General features: G+C 45.7%; 1 protein-coding gene across 5 annotated transcripts in view; it reads right to left on the bottom strand.

Annotated features, from left to right (window-relative positions):
* SPIN1 (spindlin 1) overlaps positions 1–15149 on the bottom strand; it is a 75053-nt gene that overhangs the window by 37246 nt on the left and 22658 nt on the right. For 4 of the 5 annotated variants that reach the window (XM_045882118.3, XM_054509130.2, XM_064579436.1 and 1 more), the window contains one exon: positions 2128–2337. The exons of the other annotated variant lie outside the window; for it this stretch is intronic. In XM_045882118.3, coding sequence (XP_045738074.1) covers positions 2128–2179 — 52 coding nt within the window. In that variant the 5' untranslated portion in view covers positions 2180–2337. The remainder of the gene's footprint in view (positions 1–2127; positions 2338–15149) is intronic. 5 annotated transcript variants of the gene reach the window in all.

The following is a 15149-nucleotide window of genomic DNA, read 5'->3' as shown; positions in this document are numbered from 1 at the left end:
CGCAGCACACGTCGGCCCGTGTGAGCCCCAAGGCTCCAGGCTCCGCCAGGAGGACCTCGCAGCTGTGCCTGTTTCTCTGGAGACACTCGCGCGGGGGGCTGTCATGGTGGTCCAGCTGCCCAGATGCCCAGGGAGGAGGAGGAGGGTCCCTCCGTTTTCTCTCCAGGCACAGCTGAGCCACTGCACCAATGCTGGAATGCCCACCCAGGCTTCTCCTTGCAGGAGAAAAAGAAAACCCCCTTTTGGGTGAATTTTATTTGTAAATTACATGCGTAACTGACAAGAGCCTTGGTCTATGTTAATAGGAAGAATGATTTAAGATAATTTCATAAACCATACTGATCAAGGGATCAGCAATCTTCCTAAAATATGATCTATCAAACAACAGTGGGAAACAAGTGACCCCACAGTCTCGTGTTAAAGTATCAAACAATGGGCCGACGAGAACTTACAGAGTACCCGCTTTGTCTTTAGCTCTACAGAAGTGTGGAGGACGAAGAAAATATAAAATGAGAGTACGGACTGGGATTAACAATCTCTCCCTTAAGAGCAACAGCATCTCTTGGTTTAGATCCTTCGGGCACTTACACCACATGACACATCAGTGTAATCTGCTCACTCACTCTCCTGATGACAAGGACTCAAAATCAATGAAGAAAACAGGAGTGCTAAATTTGGAATGGTGTGCATAAAAAGAAATCTGGAAAATGAATTACTATTCCCAATGAAAAACGTGGGAGGTTTCACCGATCAACAAAAAAAACGACAGTCGGTTAAGCGTCTGCCTTCGGCTCAGGTCATGATCCCGGGGTCCTGGGATGGAGCCCCGCATCAGGCTCCCTGGTCAGCTGGGAGTCTGCTTCTCTTGCGCGCGCCCCCTCTGCCCCTCCCCACCACTCGTTTTCTCTCTCTCTCTCTCAAATAAATGTCTTAAAAAAAAACAAAACAAAAACTTGACAGCAATTTTCGCAATTAACAAAATAAAATTAAAAATATTTTATTGTAACTAGTATGATCAACGATAACAATGCTTTTTTGTAGAACAGCTATAATGTGCCAGGCACCCAGCTGATTTATTTATTTAATTTATTTTATTTATAAAATTTATTCCTCCTAATAAGCTCAGCACACCCCTGTTTAGGTGATAAAAACCAAGGCTCGAGAAGATGTGTGGTGTGCCTGTGTCTATGTGGCTGAGAGGGCCGGGATTTGATAATACACTTGCAGATGGCTTATGCTTCAGTCTGTCATCTCTGGCCCAAAGTAATCTTCTGACAAACCCTAAACAGTGAAATCAATATTACCTTTACAAAAAAGGAGCTAAAATAAAAGACATAATGGGTACTCAAAAATCTGAATCCCTGTGGCTCTTCTACAAAGAATTCCAAATACTACCTTAATAAATGTAAGAAATAGTACTAAATCAAACAGCAATCATTTCTGTAGAATTATTAGTTTTACCAGCATAATTCTCAGATTCATTTATCAGAGTCTTAAAATGCTATGACAGACTTTTTTCAACATTTTAATGTATTTCTGAATGGAGAGGAACTTAAGTCCTAAAGAAAATACCACTTACCTATTTCACAGTGTAGCCTATTTACCTTTGTTTGTGGGGTGGGTAAAAATCATGCAAAGTCTAACCTTCTATTCTAGTTGTATTAGCTGTGTGCCACAAAAGTAAGAATCAATTTCTATTAAATATTTATTTCATTTCTATCCATTTCATTCCAATAAAGTTCTTTCAAACACACAAAAAGCTTTTTTCCTTAAAATCACTATAAATACCCTAAGTCTCATACTGCTCTAGTCAAATCACCTTCGCTTCTTTCAAAAAGAAATAATAAATCCTTCATTTCTTATAATCCCATTAGGTAGGTGTTTACAATTCACTTGCTAAATTTAATGGACATCTGTAACTTGCTAGAAGGTGAAAGACTACAGAAAAAATATGAACATTGTCCCTGCCTTTTAAAAAAGGAAGCTCTTTTTTCCCATGTATGTGTACGGAGTAGTGGAAAGCACACAGCTTTAAGAACAGCAAACCACTAGGAACCATGCGAAAGTATTCCTGGGTTTTAGCAACATTTCACACTTACTAAAAAACACAGGGACCGCACCGCCTACCTGCATCCGCTCTGGACCGCTGGCCAGGTGTCTTCCCGAATGGGGTCTTCATTCATCTGTATTTAAGTGAGCAGCACAGCTGCTGGACTAGGGTGAAAATTGAATACTCTCCGATTTGAAACTTTTCACAGAATCTCAATGTTCTTGTTAATCCATCATCCAAGTGCCTCTTTTACAAGTTCAGCAAAAACATGTGAAATCATAAGGACTCTGTAAAACAGTGAAGTGATAGTTCATTACTAGAGCGTCATCATAAGAGCAAAACTACCCGAGTGAGCCACCAACTAACATAAAATTTTAAACACGACATCCGCTTCAGAGTGCTTTGCCCAGAAGCAATTAGCCTTATTTCCGCAGGCCTGGGCGCCAAGGGCAGCACCACTCCCCAGAGGCCACGGGGAACACCACACCGCGTCTGCCTCCTCCACGCACCCCGGGACCCATTCTGCCGCCAACATCAGTAAAGGGCGGACGCCGGGGTGTTCGTGAAGATGGACCCTGGCCATGGCCCGTATCTCCTCGATGGGACACGAAGACCCAGCCCACAGGGGCGGTGGTCCTGGGGAGGAAGGGTACCAGCACGGCTGCAGTGGGGGCAGCACGGGAACCAAGTTCGGGTCAGAACCACGGCTGGGCGCCAGGTCAACAGGCCAGCAGCGGAGGCAAGAGAAAGGAGCACAGCCAACAAGACTGAGGTGCCCTGTCCGCTCCCAGAGGAAAAGATCAGTAAGTCCCACACCCATGCAAAAGTAAGGTCATCTTAGGGAAGCAGTTTATCCTCTCAGCCAAGTTTGATTCCAGTTCCAGTCCACATAGTAATACATATGTAATACACAGTCTCATAAAACACGAAAATGCCTGGGGCAAATCCCATTGAACCCAGGACTGCTCTAGGCTGGGCGTATTCAGTCTTCATGCAACCACCGCCTGTGTTCACAGATGTAAGAACTAAAGGCAGTGCTGATTAATTTTCGAGACAAAAATGTAACAAAATAGAATGATTTAAAAAGCATAATTAGTTGGGGAGAGAAGAATCCACTTAACCAATAAAAATTCTTAACTATATAAAACTTTTTATTATTCAAGGGAGATAGACTTAGAAATGACCAGATCTTAAGAATTCATGCATTCAGTAAGTATCCAGGGTGCCCCCTTTGGGGCTCAGGAAGGAGGGGGACGGTGCAAGCCTCAGCCAGGAGCAGCACCTCTTCTGGACGCGGCCTTCCCCTGCGAGGTTCCAGTACTCTGTGGCCTCACTGTTCAAGGCCTGAGGAGCCCACACCGAGGCTGCCTGACACGTGGCTGCCACCCATCTCCCGAGTCCACCCACAGCCACTGGAGCCTCGCTCCCCGACCCTGTTCAGCACCAGCCACGCCACCTCCCTCAGCAACTCATCCACACGACTCCCCCTGCCCTGTGGGGCCCTGCCTTCCGGAAGGCAGAATGCCGCTGGGCACCCCCCCCACACACACAGCTCCCCACCCTGCCGGTCCACACAGCCACAGCGTGGCCTGACATCTTGATCTCCGGCCGCCTGAGGACCCTGTGCCCGCTCTCCTCCTCTGCACCACCATTCTCACCACGTTCTTGGCAACAATGCCCCTGCAACTTGCCCCTCAGGTCTCTGACACCCTCCTTTCAAGCCACCTGCTCCCCACCCCCGCCAATGAACTCCAGGGTCACAGCCTGCACCTTCTCATCACCAAGGACTACCACACGTCCAGAATCCTCGTTCCAAGCACCTCAACTCAAACCGCCTCCGATCGTCCCCCTTCCCTTACCCGGCCACTCGCACCCCACACTTCCCTGCTGCAACCGTTACCTCTCTCTGTGGCCTCACCCCTGTGGCACTGTCCGTGGTCTTCCTCAGGGACTAACTGCCCTCCTAACTGCTCTGACTCTTCGGACATCAACCACGACAGTACTCCCCTGCTTTCCTCCATTTTCTTACCCTTCTTGTCCTGTCACCTTGGTGGCAAAACCCTGACCCAACTCCCTGCCTACAGTGCCCACAGCTTATAGGCATGGCCAGCCAGTTTTTGACCTCCCGCCTCAAGTGAGCAGGCAACAGCGGTCCGCGCCATGGGCAGGCAGGCTGCCATCTGCCAGGGGGACAGCCCCGCACAAGAGAGGACAGCTCACCCTCGCACCACCTGACCCTGACGGCGCCCTCCACGCTCCCCTGCCTTCCCACCAGAGCATTCTCAGCAGCGCTCGACAAACGATGCACCATCTCCCAAATGGACAACATCCCCCGACTCCTGGTGCTCGACACAAAGCCGCCTCCAAGACTGAGGAATAGTCTAATCTGCACAAGTACCAATGTACCCTAGCCTAGTGAACTAAACTGGTTCTGTAACAGGAGAAACCCAGCTTCCGGAGGTCCTGAAGCGTGCAGCCTTCTCCTGGTGAGGCTTCCTACTGCACACCCGTCACCGCGGGGGGCCGGGATGAACCTGTCCGGCCTGTTCTACTTTTAAACAGTGCAAGGCACAGGTTGAAGGAAGAGCTGCAGTGAGAGAGGCTGAATAATCTAAGAATGCAAAATGTGAGCTCAAAGTCCTTGCCCATTTCTGAGATGCAGTTAATATTCCAACTGCCTCATCTTACCGATGCCTGTGAGTCCAGAGACAAAGGGGGAGCCCGAGCAAGGGGCAAACACGACCCAGTGCTGACCAACGCACCCCTGGCTTTGCTCTGTTCCTACAGCTGCCATATGATGCTTCGAGAAACTTCCCCAGAACAAATCTCACTCTTTTGACTGGAAAGAGAAAAACTTAACTTGTTCAAAAAACACTTTTAAACATACTTTTACCTTAAGTTACTCTATTAAGTGGTTAATTTAGTCAACAAGACAAAGCGAAGATGAATTTTTCTTAAAAAAACTGTAAATGCTGACATTGTAAAATAGCATTATTTCTAGGAGAGTGGGAATTACTAAAGATTGTTCAAGTATTACAGAAAACGCTGTCATGGGCCACAGAAAGGCAGGCCTAGGTTTGCAGAGGCCCGAAGGCCGCGGCCGTCACGAGGGCAAGGGCACCACAGCGCCACGGCGCCACGTGGCTTTCGGCTGCGGGGCCACTTGAGCCAGCGCCCCTCATGTGAGCCAGGCGCTCCTCGTGGCCCCCGGGGACGCCGTTCCTCACACAGCATGGTCAGAAAGGCTTCCCCAAGCCTCTGCACTTCATCCCAGGGGACAGTGAGCAGAGGTGACCCGAGACCCACACACGAGCGGCGCCACTCCCCCAAGGTCCACGTACGGCTCCAGCCTGAGACTAACGGAGCCCAGACCAGCGGAGAAATTCAAGGACACTGTGGCATTACCACTGGCCCCTCACACACACTTGGGACGCTGGGTGGCACACCCAAATATGGTCACTCTCAGGAAACACATACAGAGATTTCTAGAACCAGACGGCCATGTGGGCTGCAAGTGAATTTCAAATGGTTCAGGAAAGAAAATGAAATACACATACACACAATAAAATGAAAACTGCAAACTACTAATTCTTGAATCTAAATGAGGGGCGTACTAATGCTCTTTGAACTCATATTTCAATTTGAAGATTTTCACAATAGAAAGCTGGAGAAGAAAAGATCCTGGATTTTCCTCTGCTAAATCCACCTTTACTAAACACGGCCAGGCTTGCAATTTTGCTAAACAATCTTTAAAATGTGTCATTAGTTTAGTGTTCAAACTCGAAATTCTCCTTCCATAATAATCTTAAAGGGGACGAGACTCTCACAGACGGTTTCACAGAAAAACAATGTCCCAAGGCGCACTCTGTGCGTCACAGCCGCTGCCCGCGCATCTGCTCAGACACCTCACGGCCACCAGGAGGTACACGCAGGGACCAGGCTACAGCATGGGCAGACCGCAAGGAGCATCGCTGAGATAACTTCCTATGTTAACAGTAAACACGTACATTGTTCCCATAAAGGAAGAGCGCGCCACAAAATTCAATGCCACTAAACGCTATTTCCAGAAAGCGTAAGAAATGAGCGCTTCCACATTTCAGATATAAACAGATTACCTACCAAAGTATTTGCGGCCAGCTGTTATCATCAAACAATGCTAGTTATAAAAAGGAAATAAATCTCCAAAACTGTTTAAGCAAAGATGTTAAGTCCCGAAGAGGTCTCCACACCTGGGCCACCACCAGAAAAGTACAGGGGTGCTAACGGCCAAAACACGTCCAGTGTGCGCTGAAGTCTGGGTTGCTAGTAAGTTGTCTGAAAGCTGTTGTCACAGATGGTTCCACATGGTGGGACCACAGACACTTACGTGAAAAACGATATACAGCTAAAATCTGAACAGGACTAAATACTAAATAACATTCTTAATTACAATGTTATAGTTATAAGGAAAAATATCCCTATTATAAGAAGTGTCATGCCGTCTGCAATTTACTGCAAACTTTCAAACGGCTCAACAAAAAAACGTTAGCGCAGTAAAATATTAGTGAATGGATCTCAACGGAGGGTATACGATATAACTCAGCTACAGTTTCAACTTTTCTGTGTGTAGAAAATTTCATTTAAAAAGTCTCAGGAAGGGGCGCCTGAGTGGCTCAGTGGGCTGAGCGTCCAACTCGGTTTCACCTCAGGTCATGATCTCAGGGTTGTGACTCAAGTCTCCGTCGGGCTCCGCTCTGGGTGTGGAGCCTGCTTGGGATTCTCTCTCTCTCTTCACTGCCCCTACCCCCCTGCGCATGTGCACATGCACACACTCTCTCTCTAAAATGAATAAATAAAATCTCATTAAAAAAAAACAAAGTCTGGGGGCGCCTGGGTGGCTCGGTCGTTAAGCATCTGCCTTCGGCTCAGGTCATGATCCCAGGGTCCTGGGATCGAGCCCCACATCGGGCTCTCTGCTCAGTGGGAAGCCTGCTTCTCCCTCTCCCACTCTCCCTGCTTGTGCTCCTGCTCTTGCTACCTCTGTGAAATAAATAAATAAAATCTTAAAAAAAAAAAAAAAAAGTCTAGGGAGGGTGCCTGGGTGGCTCAGTCGGTTAAAGGTCTGCCTTCAGCTCAGGTCGTGATCCCAGGGTCCTGGGATCGAGCCCCGCATCAGGCTCCCTGCTCAGCGGGGAGTCTGCTTCTCCCTCTCCCTCTGTTGCTCCCCCTGCTTGTGTGCGTACGCGCGCGCTCGCTCTCTCTCTCTCTCTGTCAAATAAATAAATAAATAAAATCTTTAAAAAAAAAAAGTCTGGGGAAAAAAATAGCAGAGGGAGGAGAAAAGGCAAGTTTGGACCTGGTGATGACACAGGTTTTTGCAGATGCTCAAAGATCTGTAATTTATTTTCTAAGATGTGACTTTTTAAAATCGATTAAAAAAGACAGCAAAGGGGGTGCCTTGGTGGCTCAGCTGGTTAACCGTCTGCCTTCGGCTCAGGTCATGATCTCAGGGTTCTGGGATCAAGTCCTGCTTCAGGCTCCTTGCTCGGCAGGAAGCCTGCTTCTCCCTCTGCCTGCCGCTTCCCCTGCTTGTGCTCGCTCTGTCAAATAAATAAATAAAATCGTTTAAAAAATTAATTAAAAACTAAAAATTTTTTTAAAATTAAAAAGCAAAATATTTGTAATTCCTAAATCTAGATGGGGAACATACAAATGTTCAACTGCCTATTTCAACTCTTCTATATGCTTGGAATTTTTCACAATAAAAAGAGAGAAAAAGAATCAATGGTTTTACTTTGTAAATCTAGAAAGAAACCCACTGGAGTACAACTGAGAACCTTCCTAGGTTTACTGGAAATTTACTTCCTAGAATTTACTAGAAAGTCCAATGGAGGGGTACCTGGGTGGCTCAGTCAGCTGGGCAGCTGGCTCTTGATTTCAGCTCAGGTCATGAGATGGAGCCTCACACTGGGCTCCACTCAGCACAGTCTGCTTGAGGATTCTCTCACCCTCTGCCCCTTCCCCCTGCTCGCCCGAGCTCTCTCTCCCTAAATAAATAGATTAATAAATAAATAAATCTTTAAAAAAAAAAGAAAAGAAAAGAAACTCCAATGGATGGCCCCTAAAGACAACATTACAGAGGCCTCTACTGCAGGCTGTCCCCTTTGGTTCAAACCTCAAAATTAAAATGAAGGGCTCAATATGAATAAAGTGCTGTTGATTACCCAGGGTTTGGCTATAATACCAAGTGGACATCGGAAGGCCTCCAGAATCCCAAACTCTCATATACCAATATAAGCAAAAACCCTACACATCTAAGTACCACGTTCTCATACAGGAGATCTCAAGCACGGACAAAATGCACAGGTCCATGAATCTGGACAAGGGAAACGTGTCTTCGTTTTCCCAACCTTCACATCTCAAAGACAGCACCTCCCTCCACCATGAATGTATGCAACAAACCACAACACTACTAGAACCTTCCTCAGGAGGAAGCAGTCTTTCCATCCCAATGCATGTGTCGTAGATCTCAAGTCACTTTTAAGCTCATCAACACTTTTAAATGATGTCACGTGGCATGCCACAGACCAGACCCAACCAGAGCAGACCAGCTGCTGGGTCAGCGGTCCTCCAACTGTGAAAACAGAACTGGTGATGCTGTAAGACAAAGAGCTGGGCCAGCCCTGGTCCAAATTCCAGGGAAAGTCCCTCTAAATCCTTGGAGGAATCTCTGTGATTCATGGTGGCCCCTAGATGTTTTGTGCTAACAAGATGTCTCAGAATGGGGTTGGTCACACCAGAAAGACCAATCATGGGACTGGGGGACTAAGGCTCTAAATCCCATGATGGCAGCCCAACTGTTTGTCAGTTCAACCTGACGGCCAACGATCCATCGACCATGTTTACATAATGGAATCCCAATAAAACTCTGGACACAAGCTGAAGTGGGCTCCCTCGGCAACGCTCCAACTCCACATACAGCTACACAGCCACATGCAAGGCAGGCAATGCTCCTGACTCAAAGAAGAGCACTACAAGCTTCCCATTCAGACCCTCAGAGACCTCGCCCTATGTGTCTGTTCCTCTTACGGCTGGTCCTGATTTGGACCCTTTTCTGCAAGTAGACACACACCTTCGGTTCCAGACCACTGGAAGTTAAAAGAATTTTTTGTTTCCCAGTGCAGAAAAATGCTACGTTAACACTACACTGTAGTCCATTAAGTGTAAAACAGCATTAAGTCTAAAAAACAATACCTTAATTTGAGAACTTTAATGCTAGAAACTAATCATCATCATCTGAGCTTTCAGCAAGTCATAATCACTGATCAGATCTATAACAAATAATGCAAAAATTTGCAATACCGCAAGAATCACCGGAATATGATGCAGAGACACAAAGCAAGCAAAAACTGTTGGGAAAGTGGCGCCGCGTGCTTGACAGAGTTGTCACAAACCCTCCATTTGTAAAGAACAGTATCTGCAGAGCACAAGGACGTGAAGCTCAGTAAGATGACGGGAGCCTGCACGTGCTTTCCTGAATTCTTCAAGATGTTCTAGCAAATCATCAAATCTGAGAGGGCCGTGGGAACCCCCAAACTTGCGGCTGGGGTCTGCCATGAGGACAGCTGTGCGGAGGACAGCGCTGCAGCCTCTGACGTCTGCCCTCACCCAGGAAGTTGGTGCTGTAAGCACAGGTCTATACGGCTCCCTGGTGTTCCTTCTCACTGATGATCTGTTGGCCAGTACGTGAAGAAAGAAAAATCAAAGACCACCTCAATTTATTTTTTGACAAGCATCAAAAGCCATAATTTAAGTATCTTAAAATATAAAGATTTAATGATGCATATATTAATATCAAGTTGCACTTAACATACTAAAGAAGCCAATGTACCGTTAAATTTATTTTCATAGTTTTACAATCATTTAAATATAGCTGATTTCTATTGTGATCCCTTCTACTTTATTTACTGTATTCAGAAACACTACAAGAAACATTACAACAGGTTTCAGCAGACTGCCAAGAGGACCACAGCACAACCACCTGCCTAAACCACCGGCAACAAGCAACTCTGGAATCTTCCAAGGCCACCTGCAGCACCACATAAAGAATGGACAACTCCTGGGAGGGAGAGACTCATCACTGAGAACACCCCCCTGAAAGCTAGAAAATCAAAATGAAATCTAAAAGAACACCCCAACAAGAACTATCAGGAACCAGGGTTTCTTACAGAAATGGCTACTTTCAGGTCAGGTGCAGGACACACAGGAGGAGGGGTGTCAAAGAGACAGGGGGTTCTCTTAACCATTTTCCTAAGTTCTGTACATGACTGAAAACTTCCATGACAAGATCTTGAACACACACTTAGAAGGCATCAAAGGACGCGATGGTAGCACTCACGGGGGCAGCATCTAGGGAGGTAAAGCCCATGTCCCAAACAGCTCGGATCACTGAGAGCAAGGGGCGGCTGAAAGGCTGACAGCTCTGCGAGGAGCCGAGGACCAGAACCCCAGGACTCTTGGGGACCATAACAGCAAGGAGGGGGCTGTGAACCCAGGCTGCTGTACACCTAATATGGAGCTGAGGGGAGCCCAGACTGCCCACTCACCCAGCTGCCTGACAGAAGCAAGCGTAAATCTTCCCTAGGAATACCATCCCAGACTCCAGATTATTTCAAACAATTTTTAAAATGTAATCTACTGCATGTGCACACACGTGCACACATACAAACTGGCCCGCAAGGAGACAAAAACTGGCAGAAACAACAAATAATGAAAAAAGCAGACCCACAGAGTTGCTAGGTATTTGGAGTTGTAAAATCATACCTGGAAGTATGCTGGGGGAAGAAAGATACGGAAATATAGTTATTAAATGAAAAATAAAACAGCTGTCAGCATCCTGCTCCAAAGGGTAAGACCTAACAGAAACTGGTAGAAAACTTTTGTTAAAATCAAGGACAGGCGGCAAACAGCCTTGAAGTTTCCCTGAGCAGAGAGAAACAGTTTAGTCACAGGCAGGCAAAGCTTGATTTAGCTTATTTTGCAAGACTGACTGGACCTGGGTCATCCCTCGATTGTGCCTCTGAACATCACAAGCAAAACTTGAACTGCGTCCCAAGGTTGGTATGAGGTCACCACTGAGCAGTTCCATATAACTTGAGAACGTTCTGGCATCATGACCAGTCCCTGGGAAGAACACAGTCACCGACTTCTCCCCATATGGGCTGCTTTATGACCAGGCACCCCCGAGCCTCACTCCATGCTCTGGCTCGAGTGCTCCCAGTCTGCAAACCGCTGTCTGAGTGTGTGCGTGATAGCCTTCTGCTAACTGCTACTTCAGTGACCCGCTGGTCTTACTTTGTCTGCTTGGAGCCTCTGACATTTTACGGTGTCAGGAGTGGAGTGCAAACGAGAGTCCCCACGACTCTGCAGCCAGAGGGCAAAGAGATGCTGGTGCCCTCAGACCCCACGGAACTCCCCGCTTTCTCCCCGACCCTGCAGTTTTAAGGTAAGTCTCTCTGGGTTCTGAGCTCTCCAACCTTCTAGTGCACATTTGCTTTCTGTCCCTACTTGGCTTTCTGGTTTCTATTTCCCTTTGCTGAAACTTCTCGGTAAGTCACCCATCCTGTTCCAAGGGGGGAAACACGTGATTCCCAGTGATTTGGAACAGCTGTTAGAAACGAAGGCCCTCGTAGCTGTTCTAGGGAATCCAAAGGCGAATAGGTTCCACCTGGTCCTTGGACCAGGCTCTTGTGCCTTTCTCCAAAAACAGGTAAACTTTTGGATAACCTAGAACTGTAATGGCCACTGCGGGGAACCTTTCTTTAGCCGAGTCCGCCTTAAGGGGCACGGGAAAAGAGGATCCCAAACCCCTCGGAGACAACAACGGAATGCTTTGTCTGATTGGTATGCAGAAGACTCTAAAACACAAAAATGACTTCAAAAACAGTCCTAAAAGGATCCTTACAGCATGCAAATAAAAAAAATCTTTAGTAAAATCTTTGGCCACCTGGGCAAGCAACCTTAACTTAGTTCATCTGCCAAAAACACAATTTGGATCCAACTATTCTTTTGAGTTCTGTATCTGAGACATGACTAAAATTTTTTGAAACAAAAGCTGTAAGATCTGTGTGTCTATCTGTAGGTTTATGATGCCTACATATATGTTACAGATGTGATATATTTTTACCTCTGAATAGTATTGCCAGAATTAATTTTAAAGGCTCTATTTAATTGGCTTAAAGAAAATTAGGCATTTATATAAATTAAGTATACTCTCAGAAATGTCGTACTAACCCAAACATTCTTCAAGTTCATTTGAACTGGGATAATCTCTGATAAATAAAAGCTAGTTTAAGTTTCTTGGTTTAACAAAAACAGGAATGTCGGGGCGCCTGGGTGGCTCAGTTGGTTAAGCAACTGCCTTCAGCTCGGGTCATGATCCTGGAGTCCCGGGATCAAGTCCCACATCGGGCTCCCTGCTCAGCGGGGAGTCTGCTTCTCCCTCTGATCCTCCCCCTCTCATGCTCTCCGTCTCCCATTCTCTCTCTCAGATAAATAAAATCTTTAAAAAAAGCAAAAAAAAAAAAACAGGAATGTCTTCAGAGTTACCAATATTGAAAGTAATGCAAACAGGAAACTCCTACCCAGGTTTACTGATCAAGTAAATTCACAGTGTCTCTAGGTTACAGAATATATCAACAAGAAAACAGTTAAGATAATAGTTAATTATTTAATGTCTAGTCCAAGCCTAATTGTTAGAAACAGGCAATTTAAATAAACATAAATAAGAACAAAGTTTCTACTGTTAAACTAATGGATGTTCACTGAATATTTAAATCATTTCCACATTAAACATTAAATGCTAAACCTGTTTATCTAATTCTGACTTTTTAATTTTTATAGAGACAAAAAATATCTAGCTCTCTTAATAAACATGTTTTATGCCAAACTGAAAAAAAATTTTAACATTTTATTTATTTGACAGAGCGAGAGAGAGAGAGAGCACAAACAAGTGGAGGGGCAGAGGGAGAGGGAGAAGCGGACTCTCCACAGAGCAGGGAGCCCCATGTGGGGCTCAATCCCAGGACCCTAGGATCACGACTGAGCCCAGGGCAGATGCTTAACCAACTGAGCCACCCAAACACCCCGAAAAAGAATTTAATATGAGGCAGAATACACTAGAAATTTTGGAACGTATGTATCAGTTTGCTAATCTACTAGAGGGTGCTAACATATGACGGACTGCTCACATCGTCCACCTCCTGGTTTTCCCTGGATAGCAAAGTTAAGAACTGTTAGAAGTTGGAAAAGGGCCTGAGAGTGAACAGTGCACCAGAGAAAACATGAGTACGCTTAAAGTAATGGAACAAATTAACTCTGCACACACCATGTGCAGACAAGGCAGCAGGCACACCCTGCAAGGCGGGGCGGCAGCGGGGCTCCCTAGAGCTTCCTCCTACTGAGGAGTAATTTACTGTAACTTCCTGTTTCTCAAACTGTGGTTAGAGACCCTTAGTGAGTTGTGATAAGCATTTACTTAAATAGGAAATATAGAGGTGCCTGGGTCCCTCAGTCAGTTGACCATCCAACTCTTGGTCTTGGCTCAGGTGGTGATCTCGAGGTGCTGGGGTCAAGCCCCAGGTCGGGTTCCGTGCTCACTGCGGAGTCTGCTTCAGATTCTTTCTCCCTCTCCCCTCCTCCCTCTGTCCCTCCCCATTCTTACACATTCTCTCTCTAAATAAATTCTTTTAAAAAATAAATAGGAAATATACACATTATTTGTAGCTACCTATATACATGAATGGATAATATGTATATTCAATTTACCTATAACTTCTAAATGAATTTATTATGAATTTATCTATGGATAACTAAAAGAATTTCAAAAAGTGCCAAGAGTGCATGCATGGCATACACTGAAAATAGGAAATACATGTCAGTTTATTAGGCTTTTTTTTTTTAAGATTTTATTTATTTATTTGAGAGAGAGAGAATGAGAGAGAGAGAGCACATGAGAGGGGGAGGGTCAGAGGGAGAAGCAGACTCCCTGCCGAGCAGGGAGCCCAATGCGGGGCTCGATCCCGGGACTCCAGGATCATGACCTGAGCCGAAGGCAGTCGCCCAACCAACTGAGGCACCCAGGCGCCCTAGGCTTTTACTTTAGTTACTTATATGGTTATATATATATTTGTATAGTATGTACTGGGCCAAAATATACATTGTATTTTTTGCTGTGGAATGGCCCCACATGTTTGAAAGCCACTGCTTTGATACCACAGTATCCTGAGCAACAAAAGGGTCTATGCAGCCAGCTGGAAAGACCAATACAAGAACTACCACTCTTTCTGTCCTGCACACACACAGTTGATAGTCCCCCAAGACCAGGCTGCAAGCACTCTCTGATAGGCTCACATGCTCTTGCCTTATGTTTTCAGTTTTACAGCCAGGAAACACTCTGTATTTAAAAGAACTTCTTCTATTTCTTATAACTACAATTCACCCTTGAACAACACTGGGATCGGGACTGCCAGCATCATCAAAAATCCAGGTATAACTTTTGACTCCCCAAAATCTTAACCAGTAATCGCTATTGTTAACTGGAAGCCCTGCCGATCACAAAAACAGTCGGTTAACCCATTCTGTATTCATATGCTGTATTCTTACAATAAAGTAAGCTAGAGAAAATGTCATTAAGAAACGCATAAGAAAGCGTATTTTTACAGTACTGTCCTGTATTATTTACTGAAAAACACCTGCCCGTGAGCAGACCTGTACAGTTCAGTCCTTGTTCAAGGGCCAACTGAACTTGCAAGGCTGCTGAGTTCTGGGGGCAGCTCCCCAGTATTCACAGCTCTGCTATCAGTTTAGAGTTTGCTGACCCACCTCTTTCAAATCTTGATTCTCCTCTCAGCAATAATGAGGGATCTGCAGCCCCCACCTGTCCTATCACTCCCACTCCAGCACAACAAGGTCAGGAGACCCTACAGACACAATCTAATACTGTCATCATCAAAAGGCACATGGTTCATGTAAACTATGTACCAGGAATTTATACTCATTCCGTGTAATACACAAACACGTCTATTATCCTCTAACAGTGAACCTGTGATTAATCTCTAAC

This window comes from Mirounga angustirostris, unplaced genomic scaffold (assembly GCF_029215605.1).
Source record: "Mirounga angustirostris isolate CCGP_5_RB_7025 unplaced genomic scaffold, mMirAng1.0.hap1 SCAF_15, whole genome shotgun sequence".
NCBI classification, from domain to species: domain Eukaryota; kingdom Metazoa; phylum Chordata; class Mammalia; order Carnivora; family Phocidae; genus Mirounga; species Mirounga angustirostris.
This window is presented reverse-complemented; position numbering and strand designations above follow the sequence as displayed.